Raw genomic sequence first — 26,019 nt, forward strand, 5'->3', positions numbered from 1 at the left:
TCGGAGGGATTTAGTAGGAGTTTATTGCCAGTCTGTGTCTGGGCAGCGGTCACCGGACTTTGTCCTTCCTCTGGGGCATAGGTTTCCTCCAGAGGACCAGGAGGACAAGGACATTGATAGCAACCTGCACGTGGCCGAAGATAGGGACGCCAAAGCTGCGGTACAGGAAGCCGCCGACGGTGGGCCCCAGCGTTCGGAGCAGTGGCTGCACAGAGGCGCAGAGGCCCAGCATGGCCCCTGGGGGGTGCATGGGGGTAGTCAGGCCCTGGGCAGCTCCCTGGCCCGGCTGCCCACTTCCTGGACACAGCCATGACCTCTCATCTCTCCTGACCCATCCCAACCTCACGGGGCAGTCTGCACCTTGCATAGTCTGGTGAAATACTCCCCCAAACACCCCTCCTTTCCACCTGCTGGCTTCTAACCTCCAGTCCCCCACTCCCTGCCACCCGCCGGGCCTTTGGAGCAAACGCAGCTCTCTCTACCCACTGGGCCTGTTCCCCGAGGACCTTTCAGCCATGCAGGGGGCTGCACAGGGTGCTTCCCAGGGCATTGGGCTGAGTCTCTTCCCTGCTCCAGAAAGTTTCCAAGCACAGGAGGAGCCTGGGAATGGGGCCACAGGTCACCACAGCAGGCCCCGCCCTGCCAGGCCTGCCAAGGGAGATGGCATCTGTGCCTGGGGCCCGGAACCTCCCGCCCAGGCTGTCAGGGAGCTGGCTCTCACAGCTCTTTCCCAGGGTGCCTGCCACCACCGAGGGCTGGTGATGCAGTGGGGAGGCTAAGCCTGGCCTGTGAGACACTGTTGGGGCTTGAGTTCAGAGTGGACATGACACCCCAACCCCACAGCCCCTCCTGGCCATCAGCCCCTCCTCCAGCCGCCCCCCTGCGGAGCTCCTACTACTCCAGGAACTCCTCCCACAGGGGCTTCGGGAGCCCATGCACAGCCCCTCCACCTGCCCCTCCTGCAGCCTCAGCAAGACTGAGCCGCTTCCCAGGCTCCCCGGACAGCCCCCACCTGCGCGGCAGCCTGCTCTGTCTCTGACACCCCGTCTCCACACCCCTCTGGCCAGCGACCCCCAGCATGGACAGGCACGTGGGCACTATCTGTGGCTGTTGTCAACCCTCGGGCAACACGGGGGCAGCACTCCCTGAACGGAGGACCCCCCAGGCCTCCAGCTGGGAGGACACTCTCTGCCTCTGGTCCCGTGCCCAGAGAGTCTCTGGCTCCAGGGACTTCAGAGCTCAGGTCTCCTGGAGTTGGCAATCCCGGGGCTGGTCAGCTGTGATGAGGAGCTGGCCAGGCCCCACCTGGGCTCAAGGCCCAGTGTGGACGAGCATTAAGAGCAGCCTTGCCTGCTGCGCCAGAGCAGCCTCTTCTGCAGACACAGGGTGCAGTTCCTGCCCCTTCTATCCTCTGCCCCCTCTGACGCTGGGTTTCCAGGCTGCTGCTGGGAACCAGGTGCTGGCTCCTTCCAGGCCAGGGGTGGTGTCTGTGCATGATGTGGCCCAGTGGCCTGGGCCGGGTCTCCCTCAGCCTCCAGGGGCCTCTTCCCAGCCAGACCTGGTCCCTATCTCCCCAGCCCTTCCTCTCCTGTGCCCTCCTCCTGGCTTCTCCAAAGTGCTGCCCAACCTCCTCCAGGAAGCCCTCCTGGTTCAGCCTGCATCGGCCCATGCACCATGAAGTCACAGTCCTGGAAGGCCTTGGAGGTTCCCAGGCAGTCTTGAGAAGAGGCCTGCCCTTTGCAGCCCGGCCACATCCAGGCCTCTAGACCTCGGTCTGCTGCCTCCCAGACAGGCAAGTGGATGGAGGGTCAGATGTGTGCCCTGAGCTTCCTGGCTCTGCTGCTGGGGAGTCCTGGAAGAATCTCCAGTACTCCAAATGACTCCCTGACTCCTTTGACCTCAACCAGCCCACAGGAGCCCCCTGCACTGACTAGTGTGTAGCCACACTGTGCCTGGGGTGGGGCAGGAGCCTGGGTACCGTTGGGCCCAGGGCATCCCCAGTCTGCTTGGGGGGCTTTCTTAGGCCTCAAGAAAGCAAGCTGGGTCCGAAGTGGGGGCTGAGGCGTCTATGTCTGGGGTACCTGTGTCCCCCGCAGTGACCTAGGGGCTTCCTGGGTTTAATTACTGCTGTGCATTCATTCACTCATTCGTTCAGGAAGCTCCTGAGCACTTGTGTGCCCGCCTCCATGCTGGGGGAGGGCCCAGAAGTCCCTGGGGCCTCCAGGTCTGGCAGGCAAGGCCCTTAGGTGCTTCTCAGGGCCAGGGCCAAGCCAACTGCCACCTCCGGGCAGCCCCTCCCAGGCCCCTGGCCTGCCCCCAGCTGGGCTAGGTGGTAGGGCAGGAGTCTCATGCAGGACCCAGGCTCTGCGCCTTACCCACCCCACACAGACCCCAGGCCCCCCACTCCACACACTCCACCCAACCCACACAGACCCCAGGCTTCCCACCCTACCCACCCCACACAGACCTTAGGCCGCCCACCCCAGCCCCACTAGGTAGCTCCCAGGGCTTCCTGGAGGAGGCTGCCCCACCAGCTGGCCACAGCTCACCTGTGTCCGAGGTGGAGACGGCCTTGGTCAGCATGCTGTCGGTGACCACATTGAGTGTGCAGAGGCTGAACACCAGGCCGGGCACCAGGAGGCAGAAGTGGAAGACGCTGGACATCCAGGCCTGGGACGGCAGGCGGGGCCGAGCTGAGTGGGGGCCTCACGGGACCAGGCTCCTCTCTGGGGATCTTACCTGCCCCTCTCCACCCTGACCTGCCCCTCTCTACCCTGACCGCTGCCCCTGCTGAAGAGCTGGCCCTGGGTGGGTGTGGAGGGGTGGAGGAGGCCCCAGGGGCTCAAGCACAGATGGCACCACCCAAGTGGCCTTGCCCAGTGAGAGGGTCAGGTGAGGGGCCCAAAGTGGGGGGCCCTCACCATGGCCAGTCCCACCACGATGAAGGCCAGCACGCTGGCCCGGAGCAGCGCCTCCTCCGAGAAGCGGCTGCTCAGCTGTCCGATGACCAGGCCCTGGGTCACCTAGACCAGACAGAGAGGGTAGAAGTGGGTATGGGAGAGGTGAGGGAGGGGCGTCTGGACTGTGGCCAGCCCCTCAAGCAGGGGACCTCCAGACTGGCCTTTGGTGGCCAGGGCCCCTCTGCAGAGAAAGCCCCTCAGCATCTGCAAGCCCCGGGGTCTCTCCCTCCCCTGCCAGCAGTGACTGCGTCAGGATGGGTCTGAGGTCCCTGAGGAGATGGGGCTCCTCTCCACAGGGAGGAAGGAAAGGCTCACACCAGGGACGGACCCGGTGGGATAGGCTCGGCCGCTGGCTGCTCCCAGCCCAGGGCAAGGCTCTCTGTTGGGTCATCTCAGCTCCTCCACCGAGCAAGGTGTGCTGGGCCAAAGCACCTGGGAGTGCAGGGGTGGCCCCTGCGGGAGGAATCCCTGGGCTCAGTATCTGCCTGCAGGGCAGGCCCAGCCTGCAGCACCCCTGCAGGGCACCAGTCACTCTCCCCACTTCCTGCCTGGCAGAACAGAAATTGCTTCCAACCGGGATCATAAACGGTGTAAAAATCTTACCTTCACACTTGCTTTATCTTAGGGTTTTTGGGGGGACTTTAACACGTTTTTAAAAGGAAGAGCTGGCAAGTTTCACTTGGTGCAATGCGCTTAGGAGTAGCTCACGGTGAGTGCTGTGAAGGACTTCAAGCCAGGACTCAGACACCAAGGCCAGAAGCCTCTTTGTGTTACATCTCAATTTACCCAATAAGTTTAAAAAAACTTGAACTTAGGAGCCCTGCAGGTTGTGACATGAACCTGGAGCTAACAAGCCTGTCCCTGGCCGGACTTGGGGCCTGGGGACTACTCCGTGGGCCCCTCCTTCCCCTCCTCAGCCTCCTCTCCTGCTGCTCAGCCTGGGTCGGGGTCCCCAGGCCTCACCTCGCTCCTTCCCCGTCCCTGGGCAGTTCACCAGGCCCAGTTCCTGCGAGGGTGTCCCGATGGTGTTGGTCACCACCCCAGCTCTGTCTCAGGCAGGGGCCCTACTGCAGCCATGGCAGGCCCAAGTGCCCCACAACACAGGCCAATGACTGCAGTGTCCAGCCCAGCTGCAGACTTCAGCCAGTGTCTGGCTGAGCGTCCTTCCCTGCAGTGAGCTGGGCGCAGCCTGTTCAGAACAGGCCCCACGGCACCAGCCCCAGGTTGCTATTATTATTGCTCTTGGTGTTTTTCTGTTTTCTCTTTTTACCCTGCCAGGGTGGCTCCTCCTGGCCCACAAAACCGAGGCCCTCCCTGCCCACAGTGGGGGTCTAGCCCCTCCCAGGAGCAGCTATTTTAGCACTAGTCTAGTCCTGGGTCCAGAGGCTGAAGAGCAGATGACTTGGAGGTGCCAGGAATGCCACAGGCTTCCGGAGAGGCCGAAAGCCCCTGCCCCCCCGGTGGGTCCCAGAATAGCCCTCGCCCCGCGCTCTGGCTGTCAGGCGGCCATCCCGGGTGGCGGCACATCATCAGCTGTCCCCACCACCCCAGGGTCTGGTCCAGATGCCCAGAGGAGCTGGCGGTGGAGGTGGCTCGCCCTGGCCTGGTAGCTGAGCGGTTCTTCGGGAGCAGACAGGACACCTGCTGCATCGGAGCTGCCAGGGTTTCAGGGCATCCCTCCATGAGCGCGTGGCCTCTGAGGGCTGGCGTCTCATCCCACCATGACCGCGTGGCCTCTGAGGGCTGGCGTCTCATCCCACCATGACCGTGTGGCCTCTGAGGGCTGGCGTCTCATTCTACCATGACCGTGTGGCCTCTGAGGGCTGGTGCTTGCTCCTATGGGACCTCCAAAGGCACCCACACTAGTCTAAGCACTTTGCCATGTTAGGTCATCTCATCTGCCAAGGACCCTGCAAGGCGGGCACTTTGGCCTCATGGGACAGATATGGAAAGGTTGGGAGACTTGCTGTGGTTACACAGCTGGTGGGCAGGTGGGCTGCCACAGACCCAAGCTGGCTGCCCATCAGAGGCCAGAGTCCACTGTCCTCACAGCGTGCCCACCACTGCAGCTGGCTCTCTCTCCCTGGCCTGTATGCCTGGTTCCCTGTGGACCCTGACATGTACCACCGGGGAGGAGCCTCTACTCTCAGAGGCCTGCCCCACTGGAGACCCCTGCCGTGCCCCCCAGCAGACCCTATGTGCCCACTCACCATCTGGAGGAGCCCGAAGAAGGACATGAGGTAGCCAGCTTGGGCGGCCTCCAGCTGGAAGAAGTCCATGGAGATGATGGAGAACATGACCATGAAGAGCCCTGAGCCGGGGCAGGGGAACAGGGTGAGCACCCCCACACCCCGGCCTTGGCGCCCACCTCCCTCCCACCTCAGCAGCCTGGCCAATCGGGGTGTCTGGGCCCTGGCCAGTGACTGGTTCAGGGAGGGGCCTGTGATGCCAGCCGGACCAATGAGACCCTTCCCTGGGATTCTGCCGGATCCCTGGTGTGGAAAATGCCTCCCATGCAGTTGCTAAGCTCTGGACTGTCAGCAGGAAGGTGCTGGAAGGGAGGGACCCAGGGCTGACCATGCGGGAGGATTTGGCCCCAAGACCCACCATGGCTGTCTATTATAACAGCCCTTAAAGTCATGTCTGCAATCCCAGCACTTTGGGAGGCCAAGGAGGGAGGACTGATTGAGGCCAGGAGTTTGGGACCAGCCTGGAAAACATAGTGAGACCCTGTCTCTACAAACAGTTAAATTAGCTGAGGGTGGTGGCGCATGCCTGTAGTTGCAGCTGCTCGGGAGGCTGAGACAGGAGGATTGCTTGAGCCTGCGAGGTGGAGCCTGCAGTGAGCCGAGATCGTGCCACTGCACACCAGCCTGGGCAGTGGTCTCAAAAAAAGGGCCCTCAAAGGGCCTGTTACTGAGGTTAGTAACTTGGGTTCCAGTTTTGAGAACCAACAGAGCTGGCCTGGGTGGGCTGGGTGGGACAGAGGCGGGGGCCAGTCAGAGTGCTGAGGTCTGTTCTCCATCCTGCTTCCTGGCATCCCAGTTAGAGGAGTCCAGGCGGGGCTTCTGAGGGACAGGGCTGCTCCTGGGCTTGTCCATGGCTCGCTATCCTATCTGTGGTCCGTGAAACCCTAGGGTCTGCTGAGAGGGCCCTGGGCCAGCATGCTTCAGAAGGTGGTGTTGACACTCAGACTCGCTGTCCCTGCATCTCAGGCTGTCTGGAGAGCACGTGAGGCCACAGGGTAGGGGGGTAAAGAGCTGAGGAGCATGCAGGGATGCATGGCTGCGAGCCAGGCCCTCTGCCTGTGAGGACCCTCCCTGGTATGTGCAGCTGCACAGTGTGGAGGGGCTGGAAGGAGGCGGGAAAGACCCTTTTCTGCCTTCCTCCCGCTCCCGCCTGCTCTACCACATCTGCGTGGACCTGCGGGACACAGGCCAGAGGAAGGCCTAGGCCCTGGCTGCAGCTGGAACTCTGCCAGGCTCTGGCCGCTGTCGGGGCAGTAGTTGGGACTCACCTGTGGGGAAGTTCGAGGCCACCTTGACCAGGAAGATCCTTGGGACATCTGGCAGCCGCAGCAGGGAGGCGATGGCCTTCAGGTCAAACACACTGGCCCGGGGGCTGCCTGGCACGGAGAGGCCATTGTCCCAACGCCCACCCCTCACCCAGCTGCAGGCCTCGCCGCTCCTAGGCTCCTGTTGCGCCCGCCTGGGTAGAGCTTCCTTCCTTGGCTTCAGTGCCGCTCACTTGTGGGAACGGGAGCTGGTGATGCTCCCAGTCCCGAGGTGGGCACCGCCCCTCAGCACACTGCCACGCATTCCTAAGGGCCCCCTGAATCCCCAGAGGCACTCAGGAAAAGCATTCTCTGCCTGCAGGTAGCCTGGCCTCAACCTGGGCTTGCAGTGGTGCAGGCCTGTGGCAGTCCCTGAACAAGGGACCAATAGCTGCTTCCTGTATGGTCCTGGCCTGGGGCCTGGGGCCGAGCATGACCAGGCCACCAGCCCAGAGGAAGACAATGGCAACGCTGCGCACTTCTCTGTGGCCACAAGTCACCGCCGTGGCCTGGCCAACTGGACACCTTCGCGTGCAGAGCCGTGGGTCCCCAGCCCGGCTCACCGCATTCTTCCTCCCTATTTCCCCAAGGGCTCCTGCCTCTCTGGCTCTGCTGTGTTTGCCACAGGCCCAGCTCCACCTGGCCCTCCCCCTGGACTTCCTAGGTTAATTTCATCACAGCCTCCTGTCCCAGGATGACCCCAGGTGGGTCCCTCCGTCCCAGGCTGAGCTCTTAGTCCCTAGGCACCGCGGCATGGGTCCTGCCACGTGCCTGGCACTCAGGGGCTGGGTTCAGCAGGGGGCCAGCCTTCAGGGGAGCCCCTCTGAGGAGCCTTGGCCTCTCCTCGTGGGACCAGCCTGACCATCCTCTGCCCTCCACCAATCAGTGCCCTTCAGGCAGAACCCTCACCTCTCCCTGGACACTCAGAGCCTTGGGAGCCTTACTGGTCCACCCACCCTGTTGGGGGTCCCTCCTGGTCCTCCCCAGGCCTCTCTGGGCCTCCCTTCCTAACGCCTTCCCTATCTGGGCCTCCCTTCCTAGCGTCTTCCCTGTCTGGGCCTCCTCCCTTCTCTGGACCTCCCTGCTTGCCGGAGGCCCACTTCCACCTCTTCATGACCACACCTCACTTGGCTCCTATGATGTCAGCAGCTGGGAGGGGTTCAAGGAAGGCAGGAGGGTGTGAGTAGCCCCCAGATTTCCCCTCAGGCCCCTGTGCCCCTTGGCTGGAGCACGCAGGCCTAGCCAGTGCCTCCCATAGACGCAGCATCTGGGCAGGGTGTACCTGGCAGGGCTTACCTGGCGGTGGAGTCTGAGTGTCAGTTTTGGTCCCTTTGGTGCTGGCAGGGATGCAGGTGAAGCTGAGGACAGCTCCCAGGAGGGTGGCCAGGGCAGCCAGGATGGGTGGGCACTGAATCCTGCGGGCAACAGTCTTGGCTGCACAGGGCGCGGGTCCCAGGGCCCAGGCACCCCAGCCACATCCTCCAATCTGCACCTTCAGTCACACTAAATTAGCTTAAACCTGACCTCCCACATCCCCACAGTCTGTGGCCTAAAATGTGGGGACTGGGACCCTCAGAGCACATTTATTAGGTGATAGATGAAGGAACGGGTAGGGCGCTCACTATCCCTGACCCTCACCACACCGTGCAGGCCCCGGCAGCCCCTGTGGGTAGCAAGTGTGGAAACCAGGCTGGTAAACACCTGGGGCAGGCAGCAGATCCTCCCAGGGACCGCAGCTCCCTGGCTGGTCAAGGTCAGAAGGGGCTCCAAAGGGCCAGCCTGGTCTGCATGTCCTTGGGAGGGGCTCTCCGAGCCCTTGGCACCTGTGCTGTGTCACGGGGATGGCCATGCTACCTCCCCAGCATGGGCAAAGGTGGGCCTGGCACTCAGCGGGCCCTCAGAAACCACCTCCCCTCCTGTCAGACCCCTTCCCACTTTCTAGAGTGGGTGGGGCATGCTGGGCCTGGAGGGGGCTTTGGGCTGGGATCCCAGAGCCTTGCAAAGCCGCAGATGTGCCCCTCAGGCTGCTTTGCCACCTTCCCACCTGCCTGGGCCACTACCAAGGCCTGTGACTCTGGCTCTGCTGTCAGCTTCCCTGCCATGAGTCCCCACCTGGAAACTCGGCCTGTGATTCTCCTGGAAGGAACCAGCAGACTTTGTCACCTGGGAACACAGGCACATGGAGCTGGCTGTTCCAACTGTTACCATTGCCTCCCGGGGGCTGAGCCAGCCCCCTCCCCTCAGGGAGAGACAGGAGGAAATCAGGGCTTCCTACTGAGCTCGCCTGTAAGGCCTCTAGGCCTGTGCCGGACTGCCACAGCCTTCCTCTCAGCAGTTGAGCAAACTCCTATACAGCCTGCAAGGGCCCTTCTTGGTGAGGCCCCAGCCCTCCTTCCCAGACAGCATGCCATCTGAGAAGGAATCACTTTACCAGTTGGCTAGAATCTGGCCCCTGAGGGCAGGTGGGCCGGGGTGGGACCCTGCACGGAGACCGCAGTGATCATCGGATGATTGGACAGATGTGTGAGCCGGTCACACAGGCAGCACAAGTTCTGCCCCAACCTCAACAGAGCCTCCAAATCTGCCCTGGCCAGGGCCTCAGGGCACAGACACCAGGAGGGGTCAGGATCCTGGAAGATGCCCTTGCACCCGAAAACAAGGCCAGCCATAGGCCACCGTGTCCCCACCAAGGAGTTCAAAGAAAGGACTTTCCTCCGCCCCCCTTCACCACAGCCACATGTGCACGCACATAGGCACACACACACACATACACACACGTACACACGCAGACACTCGTGCACGTACACACACACACACACACACATGTGCACATGCACACGTGCAAACTTGTACACATGCATTGACATGCACCTGTTTGCCAGAGCAAGGAAGGGACTTGGTGCCGCCCTGACTAGGACAGTCAGTGGGGCCACCTCTGGGTCCAGAGAGTCTGGGCATTGGCCACCCCTCATTTCTCAGGCAGGACCCCTGAGCTCACATCAGTCTGGGGTGGGCCGGCACATCCACCTGGCCCGTGCTGCTGCCCCCTGCCAATCCATCAGGGCAGCTCTGACCCCTGCAGCACCCACGGCCCAGGATGTCACCTACTCGGGCTTTCTGGCTGCTGGGTTTCTGCAAGAATGGGCCCTTCCCTTGGGAAAATGCCAGGGAAGGGGCGGGGCTGGGCTAGGGCCCCACGGCTTGTCCCTCCAGCTGGGAGGGACACCTGGCCCCTGTGGCCAGCCCCAGAGAGAAGGCCCTTTCTTTGGGATCCTGGCCTCAGAGGCCTGCTTGTCACAGCTCAGGGTCTGGCTGGGCAGGAGCAAAACCCGACTTCTTTGCCAGATGCCCCAGAAGTACACAGGAGCAGAGGCACCACTTTGATGGCTATTTTAGGAGGCTGGTGACAAGCAAGGTGTGGGGGCAGGGATCCAGGCCCTCGAGTGGTGGTGGGCAAACCAAAGGCCAGTGCTGCTGTGGGCAACAGGAGAGCCTGGGACTGGGGGACCCTGGAGGGCCCCAGGAGGGAAGGAGTCAGGGCTGCAACTGTGCCAGGGGCTGCAGGTGGCTGCTGGGGGAGAGGCAGGCTGTCCTTCCCCAGTCAGAGCTCTCTCCTGCTCTCCACAAACAAACTGCCGGGAGGGAAACGGGAGTGGGAAGGAAATCCAGCATGCTGTCCTCAGCCCTGGGGCCTCTGCACGCCGGACAGCCTGTGCATCCCCCAGCACCCTGAGCACAGTGCAGTCAGTCCCTCCTGCTTAGTCCCCCTCAACCTCACCCCGATCTGCCAGATGCAGGGGCACCAGGGGTGCCTCCAACACTTTTATCAATGGAGCCACGACCAGCAAGATGGGGACAGGCTAATTTGTCTTTGTCCCCTCCTCCTCTTTTGGTTGAATGTATTACAGGAGTGTCTATCTGGACACATAGATACTGTTGAAAGGACACTGGACAGGACTCAGGGGACCCAGAGCCTCTGTCCCTTCTCTGCTGCTCACCTGCTAGGTGACCTCCTTTCCTTATATGCAAATGAGGGCTGGGCTCACAGCTGCCGCTGCCCCTCACTCTCCTGTTCTGGGGCCCCTCTGGACCTGCAGGGCCCAGCCCACCTGCATCCTGCCCACCAACCGCAGCCCACACCTGAGGCTGCCCAGACAGCAGGGGGTGGAGCTGGCTTTCAGCCGTGTCTCCAGGAATCTCTGGTGAAGTCTGGACTCCTGTGTGGTCTACAGTGACAAGCCCTCATCAAGCCTCACCTTGCTCTGAGGCTCTGAGAGGGGACACACAAGGTGACAACATATGCCCAGGTCGTCCTGCTGCCAGGAGCAAACCCACAGGTGGGGCCAAGGCTGGATCAGCTGGGACCTGGCTTCATGGGACACCTAGCTCATAAGAGGATGGGGCAGGGGGGCGTACAGAGCATCCCTGGATGTCCAGCCCAGGGCCGGGAGAAGTCATCCATGCCCCAGGATGCTGCAGTTAGAACCATGTTTGAAAAAGAACATCTTGCCATGCCACTCCTAACTCAGTTGCCCTCTGGCTTCCAGGGTGCCCCAGAAGGTCCTAAAGGCCCCTCTGGCCAGACCCTTCCCAGTCCTTGTGTCTCCCAGTACCTGGTCCTCCCATTCCCCAAACACATAGCCCTCTAACCAAACCACAAGCTCCCTCCTGCCCCAAATGGGCTCTGAGACTGGAGTGACTCACAGGCCCAGCAGGAGGCCTGTCCGGCCCACTGCTCACCAGCGCTGTCCTGAGGGATGGCTGGGCCAGAACCATCTCAGCAGGGCCTGTTCCCTCCCTGCCTCGGGAAGAACAGAAAGAACCGGAGTGTCCTGGGCACTGGGAGGCACACGGACTAAGGCAGTGGCTGAGTCACCTGGCTGGGGTGGGAGCGGGCCCGGATCCTCCATATCCTGCTGCCCCCTCAGCTGCCTGCCAGCCCCTGCCCTGCATCTACCTGCCCCCAAGAGCCTCTTCCCTGTACAGCAGGTGCCCTGTTACAAACACCCCTGCACCCCTCAGCCTCTGCTCAGCACTTGGGGTGCCCTGTGTCATATGGGGTGCTGCTCACTTCCCCTCCCACCCCCTCCTGCCTCTCTGAGCTCCAGTGCCCCTGGCTTCTCATTTTTTCTCAGCTGGGCAGGGGTGTCCTGCCCACAGGGCCCTGGCACCCCCATAGGCATTGCCCTGATGGCTGCCTGTCCACCCAGAGAAGGCAAACTCCCTGCTGTCTGGCTCAGGATAGGACTCTATGGCCTCTCCCCATCCCTCCCCAGGCTGTGAGAGGATGGGCTCAGAATATGAGTCACAGAGCCACCCCCCACCCAGCGTGTGTGCAGTGACTCAGGTCCCGGGTCCCTCCCCAGGCCGGCCTGGCCTCTCAGCCCTGGGCTCTGGAGGCTGGGCCAAACCAGTTATACCAGTGCCCGCCCCCGCAGCCTGTGGGTGCCAAGTCCACTTCCTCCTCCCACCTGCTGCCCAGGTGGGTGTGGATGAGGCAGCACTGGGGCCTTTCAGGGGAATAGGATACATAGGTGGGTGGGCAGGAAGGGAGATCCCATGCACATTGTGCCTCGGTTTCCATTAAGGTAGAGCAGGAAGGCTGCAAGGCAGGGGGTGTTCACAGCTCCACCACTCCTGCCCTGTGCTAGGCCAGGAGCCAGAGCAGGCTAGGGGCGTCGGGACTGCCAGACCAAGAAGGCCAGGGGGCTGGCCCTTGCCATGGGGCACCAGGCCTTGAAGCCTGGCCGGCACCTGGCCCCACTGCCTTTGGTGAGCCCCCAAGGAGGAGGTGTGGTCCTCCCTCACCCCATCTGGGTTGGACAAAGGCAGAGTACCAGCCACAAGCTCACCCCCGCAGCCCTCCCGTGCCACCACCACTCTGGGCAGCCAGCTTTTGCTACAGGGCCCAAGCAGCACCCCATGTCTTGGGCGTGGTATGAGGACCCTGAGGGAGTCCCACACTGCCTGGGTCTTGGATGGGGAGTGGGGAGCTCCATGGAGGGAGCCTCACCATCTCCTGGGCCTCAGTTACCCCACCCATCAAAGGAAATGTCGCAGCTGGTCTGGTTATGAACCGTGAAGGTTGTAAAGCACCTCAGATCTTGGGATGAATGGAGGCAGGGAAGCGAATGGAATGTTCTGGCAGGTGTGGGCAGAGGTAGAGGCCGTCTTGGCAGCTACTGGGAGGGAGAGGGACATAAGTAGTGTCTTCTGGGTCAGCAGCTGGGATGGGGGAAAGGGCAGGTGAGGACAGGAGGGGACCTGTGGCCTGGTAGATGAGCCTGCAGGAGGCGTGCATGCTGAGCTCTCCAGCATCATGGCCACGCTCACTGCCTGAGTGAGCTCGCATCCTTGTGGGTGAGTAAGGGCAGGGGAGGGCCCATTTAATGGGTGAGGAAGGTTGGCCAGGGAAGGAGGTGGCAGCAGGCGGCTAGGCCCTGAGCCGGCAGAGTCCCCGGGGTGGGCAGCACCCTGGGAGGGTGGCCGCCCAGCTCGGCCACCTGATGGGGCCCAGCGCTCCTCCCCATGCCCTTCTCATGCCCTTCCTCGCCCCGGCCACCCTGGAGAGGCAGGCCATGGGTGGTGCCGGCTCCCCATGCCTGATACCTGCCAGTCCCCTGGCTCCAGGGGGAGTGGTCCCTGCTGTCCCACCACAGCTGCCCATGCAAGTGCCCTAAGCCCTATCCTCCAGGGACACCCTACCAGCAATGTGCTTGACTCCCACATCAGCCCTTCCCTCTCCCGGGGACGCCTCCCCATGGCTCACCCCCCATTCTCACCCCTGCTGTGCCAGCCAGGGCACCCCGGTCTGGCGCCTGCCCCTCCTCCCTCCCTCCAGCCACGCGGCCCCCCGGCTTCCACACCCAGAGCCTCTGTACCGTGGTTCCTTTGCCTCCTTCACCTGCTTCAGGCCTCGACTCAGATGCCACCTCCTCAGACAGTCCCTAGTGCCCCCATCCATTGAGCCCCCCGTTCTGCTTTGTGACTTTTTGCTCCATGTAGCTCAGCCCGATGTGACGGGAGTTCCTATCACATTCCCGTCATCCCAGGGACTCAGCCTGTGTTGTCTGCCACTGTATTCTAGAACCAGAGTCCTGGGGGCAATGTTTAGGTGTTCGGACAAACTGCCCACCCCCCGCACTCCACCTCCTGCTCACAGCCGTCAGCAGCCACCAATCCCCAGCCCAGGCTCTAATGAAAATGCTGGGAGAACGTTGAGGGGCTCAAACAAGGCCTGCAGCACAGCCCTAGAGCCCTCCGGAGAAGGAAGTGTGCTAACAAGGCCACTGTGCCCTCCCGGCGCTGATCGCTGGGGCTGCGCCAGCACCCAGTGGCCTCCACCATTGTTGGGATTTGTCTCGAGGTCCTGGGGGTGCCTGGCNCCGCCCCGCAGCCTGTGGGTGCCAAGTCCACTTCCTCCTCCCACCTGCTGCCCAGGTGGGTGTGGATGAGGCAGCACTGGGGCCTTTCAGGGGAATAGGATACATAGGTGGGTGGGCAGGAAGGGAGATCCCATGCACATTGTGCCTCGGTTTCCATTAAGGTAGAGCAGGAAGGCTGCAAGGCAGGGGTGTTCACAGCTCCACCACTCCTGCCCTGTGCTAGGCCAGGAGCCAGAGCAGGCTAGGGGCGTCGGGACTGCCAGACCAAGAAGGCCAGGGGCTGGCCCTTGCCATGGGGCACCAGGCCTTGAAGCCTGGCCGGCACCTGGCCCCACTGCCTTTGGTGAGCCCCAAGGAGGAGGTGTGGTCCTCCCTCACCCCATCTGGGTTGGACAAAGGCAGAGTACCAGCCACAAGCTCACCCCGCAGCCCTCCCGTGCCACCACCACTCTGGGCAGCCAGCTTTTGCTACAGGGCCCAAGCAGCACCCCATGTCTTGGGCGTGGTATGAGGACCCTGAGGGAGTCCCACACTGCCTGGGTCTTGGATGGGGAGTGGGGAGCTCCATGGAGGGAGCCTCACCATCTCCTGGGCCTCAGTTACCCCACCCATCAAAGGAAATGTCGCAGCTGGTCTGGTTATGAACCGTGAAGGTTGTAAAGCACCTCAGATCTTGGGATGAATGGAGGCAGGGAAGCGAATGGAATGTTCTGGCAGGTGTGGGCAGAGGTAGAGGCCGTCTTGGCAGCTACTGGGAGGGAGAGGGACATAAGTAGTGTCTTCTGGGTCAGCAGCTGGGATGGGGAAAGGGCAGGTGAGGACAGGAGGGGACCTGTGGCCTGGTAGATGAGCCTGCAGGAGGCGTGCATGCTGAGCTCTCCAGCATCATGGCCACGCTCACTGCCTGAGTGAGCTCGCATCCTTGTGGGTGAGTAAGGGCAGGGGAGGGCCCATTTAATGGGTGAGGAAGGTTGGCCAGGGAAGGAGGTGGCAGCAGGCGGCTAGGCCCTGAGCCGGCAGAGTCCCCGGGGTGGGCAGCACCCTGGGAGGGTGGCCGCCCAGCTCGGCCACCTGATGGGGCCCAGCGCTCCTCCCCATGCCCTTCTCATGCCCTTCCTCGCCCCGGCCACCCTGGAGAGGCAGGCCATGGGTGGTGCCGGCTCCCCATGCCTGATACCTGCCAGTCCCCTGGCTCCAGGGGAGTGGTCCCTGCTGTCCCACCACAGCTGCCCATGCAAGTGCCCTAAGCCCTATCCTCCAGGGACACCCTACCAGCAATGTGCTTGACTCCCACATCAGCCCTTCCCTCTCCCGGGGACGCCTCCCCATGGCTCACCCCCCATTCTCACCCCTGCTGTGCCAGCCAGGGCACCCCGGTCTGGCGCCTGCCCCTCCTCCCTCCCTCCAGCCACGCGGCCCCCCGGCTTCCACACCCAGAGCCTCTGTACCGTGGTTCCTTTGCCTCCTTCACCTGCTTCAGGCCTCGACTCAGATGCCACCTCCTCAGACAGTCCCTAGTGCCCCATCCATTGAGCCCCCCGTTCTGCTTTGTGACTTTTGCTCCATGTAGCTCAGCCCGATGTGACGGGAGTTCCTATCACATTCCCGTCATCCCAGGGACTCAGCCTGTGTTGTCTGCCACTGTATTCTAGAACCAGAGTCCTGGGGCAATGTTTAGGTGTTCGGACAAACTGCCCACCCCCCGCACTCCACCTCCTGCTCACAGCCGTCAGCAGCCACCAATCCCCAGCCCAGGCTCTAATGAAAATGCTGGGAGAACGTTGAGGGGCTCAAACAAGGCCTGCAGCACAGCCCTAGAGCCCTCCGGAGAAGGAAGTGTGCTAACAAGGCCACTGTGCCCTCCCGGCGCTGATCGCTGGGGCTGCGCCAGCACCCAGTGGCCTCCACCATTGTTGGGATTTGTCTCGAGGTCCTGGGGGTGCCTGGCCTGGGAACTGCTATCAGTTCATCCAGGACTGGAGAGCCTGGTGTTCACAGAAGTGCCTGCCTCATGCCAAGGGGCATCTCCAATGTGAGGGGCGTTCAGATGCCAGAAAGACTCCACTCCAGAATGCAGCCTCAGGGAAACTCACAGGCCAGCAGAGGGTGGGGGTCACCAGCTGGCGCAGGGCCTGGGAGACCCCGGGTGTATAATACAAGGCTGGGGACAGGGCACAGTTGTGACTTCTTCTACTGTCCCAGGATCATGCCGCTACTATCAGGATTTACATTTCAGAGCTGAGGAAACTGAGTCAGGGAGAGCTCACAGAAGGAGGCAGCAGACCCATGGATCCTCCTTATCCCGCCAGAGTCCCTGCTGCGGTCCCTCTCCCGGGGACACCCTCCCCGGGAGACCCTCCCTGGGGCACAGCCACCCTTGCAGCCTCCAGGGACAGCTAGCAAGGGACCTTTACGAGGCAAATGGGAAGCCCGGCATCCCCCCATCCTCCCACTGCCCACCCGGGCGCCCCCTGGACCCTCCACTCTGGGCACCGTCCAACAGCGCAGCCCCGCTGCCACAGCATCCTGGTCCCCGGGTGCTCTTGTCCCCAGCAGGAGGCTGCTGGGAGGGCTCCCTCCTCTCGGGGCCTCAGTTTCCCCAGCGTCCCAGTGGGGCTGTGCGTGGACAGCTTCACAGTCAGTCGAGCCCGGGACAGCACTGAGACATCACCCCGCCCCATCCAGGGCCAGCTCGGGAGGTCAGGCCTAGGCCTAGCGCGGAGCCAGGTGTCCCCTGTAGCCACATCCTGTGGCCGCTCACGCCCTGCGGGTTCCTAGCCCAGCCCGCCTGACGAGCAAACGGGGAAACCGAGGCCGAGAAGGGGCGGGGCGGGGCCGACCCAGCGCTGGCGTCCTGACCCGCAGTCTCCGTCCCGGGCCCCCCGCCACTCACCCGTACGCGGAGACCAGGGTCCCGCCCAGCAGGGAGCCGAGGATGACGCCGACGCCGAAGCAGAGGCCGAGCCGGCCCAGGGCCGCGGGCCGCTCCTCAGGTGCAGACAGATCCGTGATGACCATCTGGGCAGCTGGGGACGGGGCGGGGGCGCTGAGCAGGGAAAGCCCCTTGGTGGGCCCCTCCCCACCCACCTCCCCAAGCCCTTTCCACCCCGACCTGCCCTTCCACAAGCCTCGCCCCACGTCGCCCCCGCCCCTGTCCAGCCCTTAAGGCCAGACCCCGCACGCACGCAGACCTCCCTGGCGGTGTCCTGGGTCCTCCGCAGGCTGCCCCCTTCCTGGCCCCACCTGGCCCCCAGTCCCCAGGCCCCACCTGGCAGCGTGTGCATGAGCGCTCCGGGCAGCCGCGAGGCGAAGAGCAGGTAGACCCCGGGCAGGGCCGGGCTGGAGGCGGCCGCCAGGAGCAGGTAGAGCGCCAAGGCAGCCAGGAAAGAGAGCGTGAGCGCCGCCCGCGCCCCGCGCTGATCTGCGAACCTGGAGTCCGAGGGGCGGGTCAGACCCTCACGGAGGCAGTCAGGGCTCCCCTTCCCCCCGTCCAGGGGCTGCCCAAGCGGGGCTGACCAGGGAGGCTGGAGTGCGGATGGGGATGGATGGCCGGGACGCCTGGGCGGCTGCTGGGAGGCCTCCCTCCTCTCAGGGCCTCAGTTTCCCCAGGGTCCCAGTGGGGCTGTGCGCAGACAGCTTCACTGAGCTGGGAGTCTGACCCAGAGCAAAGACCAACTCCGTGTAAAAATAAATGGTGGAATCCCAGAGGACCAAGGGATGGGCCCGCGTTTTACAGGAAGTGTTTCCCAGGTTGGGTCTGAGAAAGCAGAGCCTTTCTCCCTCCTGTTCTGAGCCACTGGAAACCCTCAGACCCCTGCTAGCCTGCTGCCTGCGGGACCCTTCATTTCTGCCTGCGGGTTGCTCTGAAGAGGCAACTCCCATTATGTGTCCCTTGCTCGCCTCTCCGCTGTGGCTTGTGGGAGGATGTCCCCGTCCCGTCCACGCTCAGTGTTCCCACAGCACTGAGACCCAGGGTGTACGGGGCCCCCAAAGTCCCTCCTGCCTGGTCTCAGCAGGCCTATGTATGGGCACTTAACAGCCACAAGGTGTTCACCAATCACCCTGTCTCTGTGGCCACAGCCAGGATTAGTGGAAGGCGTGGGTGGGACACCCAGGGAGCCTACCGGGAGCCAAAGTTCTTCTGCACCCCCACCGGCCTGGGACCCAGAAGTGCCATCATCCCATTGTGGGGAGAGCCCCCTGCGTACACGCACACTGTACCTGCCAAACACCGGGCCGCCCAGCAGCTGCAGCACCCCAAAGGTGGTTTGCAGGTAGCCAAAGGCAATGGAATCCAGGCCCAGTTTCCGAGACAGGTACTGAAACACAGGAGGGAGCCCAGAGGGAGGGGCTGGGAAAGACTGCAGGGCCTGGAATTTGGGGTCCCCGGATGGGCAGGGGGTGGGAGGGGACCAAGGGCCTGAGCTCTGTTGACTACACAGTATGACTATCCAGGGGCCCTTCCCAGGGGACCCTGCTCCTCCTCTCCTAGGTGGAAGCCTGTGGTGGCCTTTAGGGTCCTTCCCCTCTGCAGGGCACACCTCAGAGAGGCACCTGACCCCCACCATTTTGTCTTCATTCATTCAAAACTTTGTGGGGAAGCCAGCAGCACTGTCCTGGCCAGCAACAGATTGTCCCAAGGCCCCCAAGTGACCTCCAAGAGGTGGCCTATTGCCCAGCAGGACACAGTCTGCTCTGTGAGGCCCCAGCCCCTCAGCCCCTCGGGAGGAGTAGGTCCGTGACAGCATTCCTCCCAGGGACACCCTTCTATCTTGCCCTAATTCTCTGTGACTTTGGTCCCCCTGCAGTCGCTCCTCCCCCTGCCCCTGCCTCTGAGTTCCCAACCCTCCTTCCAGTGATGTCACTTATTATGGGCTTCATTGTGTACCCCCCAAATTTATATGCCTTAACCCCCAGAACCTCAGAATGTGACATTCTTAGGAAATGGGGTCTTTACAGAGTTAATCGGGTTACAGTGAGGACATGAGGGAGGGCCCTGATCTAATGTGACCAGTGTCCTCATTAGGAGGAGAATTTGGGACACAGACACACTCGGAGGGATGAGGCTATGAAAACCCATGGGAAGACAGAGTGATGTGTCCAAAAGCCAAGGGATGTCTGGGCTCCCAGGGGCTGGAAGAGGTGGGAAGGCTCCTCCCCCATGGGTTCCAGAGGGAGCCTTGATCTCACACTTCTGGCCTCCCAAACTGTGAGACAATAGGCTTCTGTTGCTCTAAGCCCCCAGGGTTTTGGATATTTTGTTACGGCAGCCCCAGGTGCCAATACACTGTCCCCTCCCCCCACCCTGGACCTTTCCCTAAACTCAGTCTTGGGGTCCCACTCCCCTTCTTTCCACTGTCCCCCTTGGTCCACACGAATTCTCCCCAGTGCACTTCAGTCCCAAGGACAGTCAGAAACCCCTCCATCCCCCAACCCCAGACACCTTCCTTCAGCTCCATACCTGCTCCCGCAAGGATGGGAAAGTCCCCCTGTCTGCCAGGTCTCTCTTATGTTTATGAGCTTGACCTGACAATCACTCCACATTCCCTAGTAAACCTCTGCCTCCTCCATCCCTCCCCTCCCCTGCGCTGCTAGTGTGAGGATGCTGAGCCTCTCCCTTTTTTTTTCTTTTCCTTTTCTTTTTTTTTTTAATTAGACTCTTTAAGTTCTAGGGTACATGTACACAACGTGAGGTTTGTTACATATGTTAGCATGTGCCAGTTGGTGTTGCTGCAGCCCATTAACTTGTCATTTACATTAGGTATAATCTCCTAACTGCTATCCGGCTGCCCCCATCCGCTCAACCCCCACGACAGGCCCTGATGTGTGATGTTTCCCCACCCTGTGTCTAAGTGTTCTCATTGTTCAGTTCGCCACCTATGAGTGAAGAACATGGCGGTGTATTGACTTTCTGTCCTTGCAATGAGGTTGCATGCAGAATGATGGTATTCCAGCTTCATCACCATGCTACAAAGGAACTCATCCTTTTTATGGCTGCATAATATTCCATGGTTAAATGTGCCACATTTTCTTAATCCAGTCTATCCATTCCCCCTGATGGACATATTGGTTGGTTCCCAAGTCTTTCGCTATTGTAAATAGTGGCGCACGATAAACATAACGTGTGCATGTGGCTTTATAGTCATCCATGATTATAATCCTTTGGGTATTCCCCAGCATGGGTCACTGGGTCAAATGGTATTTGCGCAGTTCTAGATCGCTTGAGGAATCCGCCACACAGTCTTCCACAATGGTTGAACGTAGTTTACAGTCCGCACCAACAGTGTAAAAGTGTTCCTATTTGCTCCATATCTCTGCTCCAGCAGCCTGCTGTTTCCTGACTTTTTAATGATTGCCGATTCTAACTGGTGTGAGATGGTATCTTCATTGGCGGTTTTGATTTGCATTTCTCTGATGGCCAGTGATGGATGAGGGCATTTTTTTCATTGGGGTCTGTTGGCTGCATAAAGGTCTTCTTTTGAGAAGTGCCTGTTCATAGAGGATAACTGAGCTCTCCCATCCAAATGCTGCGCCACCCTGTCCTCGCCTAGCTCCATCAATCCTCCCTGCCTGCATCACATGCCAACCTTTTGCCTCCTCAAGGGCAGGGCTCCCAATGCTCCTCTCTCCCTGTTTCTCTGCACAGTCCCCTTCTGTGGGGGTGCCCACTGGAGCAAGCTCCCAGTGCTCCTCTCTCCCAGTTTCTCTGCACAATCCCCTTCTGGGGGACGCCCACTGGAGCAAGCTCACATCCTATTACTTCTCTTGCCTTCTCTTGACCCTCCCCTACAGCTACTCTCACATATTTGCGGGCAAAGCTCTGAGCAGCTGCTTCATCTTGCAGCCTCCTCTCTTTCCATCTCTTTCCTTCTCTCCCAGCCCTTGGAGCAGGCCCCTGCCTCCTGCTGCCTCCTCTCCCCCAGGTCCCCACTGACCCCATACGGCTGCCTCCAGTGGTCTGCTTTGGCATGCCTCCTACTGGAGTGACAGTTAGCTTGGTGGCTTCTTCCCTCCTCCACCATGGTCTGCTGCTCTGGGCTGTGCTGGGTCCTCCGCCCGTCCTCTGCCACCACTGCCAGTTCCCCCAGCTCATCCGACCCCCAGCCTCCCTGCCCTCTGGGGGAGCCCACTCCATGACCATCTACTTGCTGCAGGGCCCCAGAGCCTCTGTGCTGAACTGCCTTGTGTCCAGCTCCCTTCGGCTCTCCACTGAGGTCTAAAATCATCTCAAACTCAACCCGTTCCCAACGGGGCTCCCATCTTTCCCCAAAGACTGCCTCTCCTCCTGTCCATGCCTCCTTCCTTATGGGCTCAGGCCGAAATCTTCAGCGCTCCCTGAGCCCCGCTTTCTCTCACACCCACAGCAATCCATTGACAACACATGTAAAATCCAACCACCTCTCACCTCCTCCACGGCCATCACCAGCCCAGAGTTCTTTGAGCAGCAGGTGGGGTGTAGTCCTATTCTGGCCTCAACCTGTCCACTCTGGCCACTCTGGTCTCTCTACTGCCCCGGGGCCTCTCCTGCTTCCTCCAGCCCTGCTCCAAGGTTGCCTTCTCTATGAGGAAGACCTTGCCCCTTTCCCACTGCAGCCCCTGTGTGTGCAGACCACCAGCTCCGAGGGTATGGACTGTTGAGGACTTTTACATTCTGCAGTATTTCAGGTTCTGACATCAGGGTCAGCTCCTGGGCACTCAGCACAGAGTTACTGCCTATGAGAGTCGATGGGCGGCCGAAGCTATGCCACCCGTGTTCCGTACCCAGCTGTGGGAAGGGTTCTGATTTCTCATTCATTCTTCCCCGCACCAACCCTACAGGGAGGGACTGTTATTACCATCTTATGATGAGAAAGCCAGGGCTTCTGTCCAGCCTTCCCCACTGGTAGGGAGTAGATTCAGGGCTTGACCCAAGCCATTTAGCAGGAGTGGGCGGGGCTCCTGAGGCACGGGGGGGAGGGATCCTTAGGTTCACCTTTGGGCTGGGAGCCTCTGCCAGGCCCGGAATCATGCCAAAGGCCCATCCCCACTCCCACCCAGATGCCCAGGTCCAGGCTCTGAGGGCTGGAGAGCCCTCTGAGGAGGACAGCAGGTGTCTGAGCCCACGCCAGGCTTCCCGGAAGCAAACGCAGGAAGGCCTGGGGTTGGCCCTGATTCTACCTGAGCTTCTTGGTGATGTGAGACTTTGTTCCCAAGCCTCTCCAGACTTGATGAATAGAATTTAATCAGTACTATTACAGCTTCCAGAGCCACACACTGTGCTGTAGACTACTGGATGATACACTAAACTAATATGAATTTGCCAATGAAATGTTTCCGCATTTGGCAACAGAGATAATAAAATAAGACAGCATTTTATCTCCTGCATGAAAAAGCTTGACATCAATTTGCTGCCACAGATCATTTAGTGGACAACAGGGACCCAAGATGATGGAGGGGAGAGATAGAAGCTGCTGGCAGGTGCAAGGAGAGCCTCTCTGAGGGGTGAACTGCCCGGAGCCAGATTGGATTGAACAGCCCATGGGGCAGGGACTCCAGAGGGCAAAGGCTGCCAGGTGAGAGGCAGGAGGAACAGCGCTAGGATGGTTTGAGGAGGTGCTGGCCCCAGGAGGGAAGTGGGGTGCCTCCCCATGGCTTCTCCCGAGGCTGGCACTGCAGCTGTAGCACACGATGTGCTGACAGGGGTCCAGAGGCAGAGTCCTTAACTTACTCAGCTTAAGTGTGGCGTGGGGTCCCAACTGGGAGGGACCCTGGCAGCATGAAGCCCCTATCCCCACTTTCTGCCACAGCCCAGATGGAAGGCAGGAGGAACAGCGGGACAGCCCTGGCTGGGGCTGCAGGGGCTGGGGCGTGTTACTCACTGGCAAGACGGAGAACTGCATGAAGAGGCAGGTAAGTTCTATGGCAGCCAGCACGTAGGTGAGCAGGATGACTGAGGACCGGCCTAGAGTGCTCATCCTGCCGGGGGACTGGACCTGGTCCCTGGGAGACCAAGCTCCCTGCATCCTGGACGGGCACAGCAGGGAGACCCAGGAGAGATCCAAGCAGGAGGCTGGTGGAGCAGGGGGCAAAAGTCCAGTTGATCTGGGCGGGGGTGCTGAGTCACTGGGTCCCAGGCAACACCCGCCTGGCCTTGCCTGTAAGAGAGGACAGCACTGCAGGACTCCTCCCAGTGGAGCTCTTCTGCTACCTGGACCTTAGAGGACACATCAGGAGGCCCCCTCCTCTACTTTCGACAGCTCTGGTCTCCAGGCACACAGTCTCCATGGGAGGGGAGATGGACACGCTGCTCCACCCCACCCCTGCAGGTGGGCCAGGCTCAGTGCCCCGTTGCCCCATGGAAGGCACCATGCCCCACTTTTAGAGGGAGGCAGAGGCTCAGAGTGGTGGCTGGGTCCACCTCAAATCATCAGCACCTTCTGTTGGCCGGAGGGCTGATGTGGGTCCCTGTGCCTGGGGGGCCTCTGTAGGCCTCTGTAGCTGCACCTGTCCTCAATACAGTGCAGCTCTCTGGGAAGGTCCACCTTCCCCCGTGATCAGCAACCAGAGCTCCAAGGGGCTTCTGGAATGGTCTTGGAGTGCATAGGGGAGACACAGCTCAGCCTTCCAGGCTCCCCAGGCAGGGTAGCTCTGCCTCACCTCCCACAGCGGAGTGCTGTCTGTCCCCACCCTTCCCCGCCTGGCCCCCAACTGGTGGGAACTGGATTTTGCGGCTGCAGAGGCCTTTCCCAAATTTGGCCACATTCACACCTGACTGCACATCTGGGCCCCGAGGTACCGAGCCCAGGCCGGTGCGGCAGGGCGGGGAGACCCACTGAGGGCCCGGGAGCTGCGCCCAGCGCCCTCCCCCATCCCAGGATGCGGGGAGGCTGGGGGGAGCAGGGCAGCCGCAGCAGACACGTCAGGGGCACCTCACTGGGCAGAGGCGCGACACTGCGCCGGAGTTCGGGGTTCGGGGTTCGGGGCTCAGGGGCCGCCCTCGCCGGAGTGTGCTCGGGTACCTGCCTTCGCAGGGGCGGGCTTGGGCACAGGTGCCGGTGGGGTGAGCGCTCCCGGGTGATCTCGGCACCGGTCCTTCCGGGGTGAGCCCGGGCCGGGCCCTTTCGGGGGATGACCTGGGACAGGGACCGCCCCTCTGGGTCTGAGTTCCAGCACTCGCCCTTTGCAATGGTTCCGGGAGCGCCCGTGCTGCGGTCTCTGAGCTCTCATTGGCCGAGCCCGCCCCTCCCCTCGAAGGACCCGCCCATGCCCCGCCCACCAGCAGGCCCGCCCGCTGCCCGGCTTCGCCCGCTCCAGCCCTCTCCAGCTTGGATCCTGCTCGGTGCCCGGGCTGCTGGAGTGGGCACTCTGACCCTCAGGCAGCACAGGTGTCCACTCTGAACTCGAGGAGGGGCAGTGTGGGCAGGGGATGGGACCGGGAGGTGGAGGGAAGGAGAGGATGGAGGAGAGGCAAGGCCGGGGAGAGGAAAGTGGAGGAATGAGGCGTTAGGGGAAGGAGTAAGGGGAGGTGGTAGAGGGTGTTGTGTAGCCTGGCCCTGCCAAGGGTCTGCACAGAGCCCCAGAAGAGTGACCAGGAGACAGGCGCAGTTCTGGGAACAGCTCTGGGCTCCTCCTCACTTCTCTCCCCAGACCCGGAGGCTGCTAGGAGCAGCTGAGAGCCCGCTTTTCCCCATTTCACCCTGCCTGCCACTTCCCCACCCTTGCAGGGGCCACCAGAGATGCAGGCACACAGGTAAACAGGCTTCATGCCCTGTTCACGCCCTCCGCAGCAGGAGCCGCTTGAGCACACACACCACGTGCTGAGCACACTTGGCCCAGGCCCTGACCTTGGCCTGGGCACCATTCTCCGTGCCCCCTGACTGTCACTAAGAGGGGAGATGCTCACTCAGGACTCCTGCCCCACCTACCTGCGGCTGGGCACAGGCTCAAATATCAAAACCAATGTCATGTGTCAATCATCACTCAACAGAACAGAAAACTGCAGGAGTGAGACAGGGTGAGACAGACATCACAGAGGCAAGTGAGAGCCGGCCAAAGTCCTGGTGGACAGGGGGCCAGAGCCAGGTAGGTAGCCCAAGGCCGGCTGGCGAAGCCATTCGAAGTCATGTGGGAGTGGGTCAGGCTACCCTTGGTTCAGCAGCTCAGGTGTCAGGGATCAGAAAAATAATACCCCAAAACCAAGCAGCTTCAGAAGCAGCTTTGGAAGCAAAAGTTTTTCTCTGACCTTCTCTTGCTCTGCTGTCTCTCAGCGCCATTCTTCCCCCAAGCTGGTCATAGAAACTAGAATCCATTTTCCCCAGGGCAGGTCATAGAAATCGGAGCCCCCCTTTCCCCACAGCCAGATATCAAACCTAAAAATAGTGCTTTAACTTTCCCTCCACCTTTGTGTTCAGAAACTGGCCATAAAGAAATTATCTGACCTGCGTTGTTTGACTGTAGGGCATAAGACCCCATTCCAGGAGGGTCCTGCCCCACGGCCAGAAGGAAGGAATGCTGCTCAGAAAGTTCAAGAAATCTAGACCAATAACCCTCGCTGCGCTTCCCCTTGTGGTCCAGTAGCATTAGCGCAGGTCCCTGGATTAATCTGTGTTCCCTCATGGATGTCCATATTTTGTTGAGCCTAAGCATCAAAAATGACAATTTCCCCTGTATCTTTGGGTCTTCGTCCTGAAGGCTCCTGTTCACACACATCAATAAACTTGGGGACCAAACACCTTTTGTCCAATGAATCCGCCTTCTGTGAGTTTATTCCTCAGCAAGCCCACGGGTGCAGTGCACTGTGCGAGGAGATTCCAGCCTAAACAGTGCAAATGTGTTTGCATCTGGAGTGCGTGTCCCCAGATCCTCTGCCAAGCTCGGTTTCAAGAATAGTCACCACTGGCCTCCCTGGGGACCTGGGGAGGGGGCAGTCAAGCTGAGAGCCCAGAGCCCAAAGTCCAGAGCCCAGGTCCAGCCAGGATTTCCTGGAAGGACTGCACAGAAAGGCCCGCAGAGGAAGGTGGGGGTGGATGACAGGAGTCTCAGAGTGTCTTAGATTTGGGACTCCTGGGAGAGGATGGGCATCCACATGAACCCTTACTCCATGGGGCAGGTGTGAGGGACTGTCCCCAACAGCTTCCAGACG

The 26,019-nt window shown here is 61.1% G+C and overlaps 1 protein-coding gene across 1 annotated transcript; it reads right to left on the reverse strand.

The window, feature by feature from the left end:
* SLC67A1 (solute carrier family 67 member 1) lies at positions 1–24,058 on the reverse strand. Its single transcript, XM_017887418.1, has 11 exons — positions 23,897–24,058; positions 22,757–23,032; positions 18,120–18,217; positions 17,167–17,327; positions 16,792–16,924; positions 7,810–7,928; positions 6,478–6,585; positions 5,171–5,271; positions 2,922–3,023; positions 2,550–2,670; positions 1–237 (listed from the first exon to the last, which is right to left on the reverse strand). The coding sequence occupies exons 2-11, from the start codon at positions 22,898–22,900 to the stop codon at positions 50–52; spliced, it is 1,275 nt and encodes a 424-aa protein (XP_017742907.1). The 5' UTR covers positions 22,901–23,032; positions 23,897–24,058; the 3' UTR covers positions 1–49.
* Positions 24,059–26,019: the final 1,961 nt, after the last annotated feature.

The sequence above is a fragment of the Rhinopithecus bieti genome, unplaced genomic scaffold, assembly GCF_001698545.2.
Source record: "Rhinopithecus bieti isolate Rb0 unplaced genomic scaffold, ASM169854v2 scaffold_1014, whole genome shotgun sequence".
NCBI classification, from domain to species: domain Eukaryota; kingdom Metazoa; phylum Chordata; class Mammalia; order Primates; family Cercopithecidae; genus Rhinopithecus; species Rhinopithecus bieti.

Bases quoted from the DNA above. Each gene is read 5' to 3' on its own strand.
- SLC67A1 (XM_017887418.1), bottom strand. From the start codon at position 22,900: ATGCAGGGAGCTTGGTCTCCCAGGGACCAGGTCCAGTCCCCCGGCAGG. The intron at 18,218-22,756 runs GTGAGTAACACG...CCTGTGTTTCAG, and splicing joins TGCAGTTCTCCGTCTTGCCA to TACCTGTCTCGGAAACTGGG. The intron at 5,272-6,477 runs GTGAGTCCCAAC...GCCCCGGCTCAG, and splicing joins GGCCTCGAACTTCCCCACAG to GGCTCTTCATGGTCATGTTC.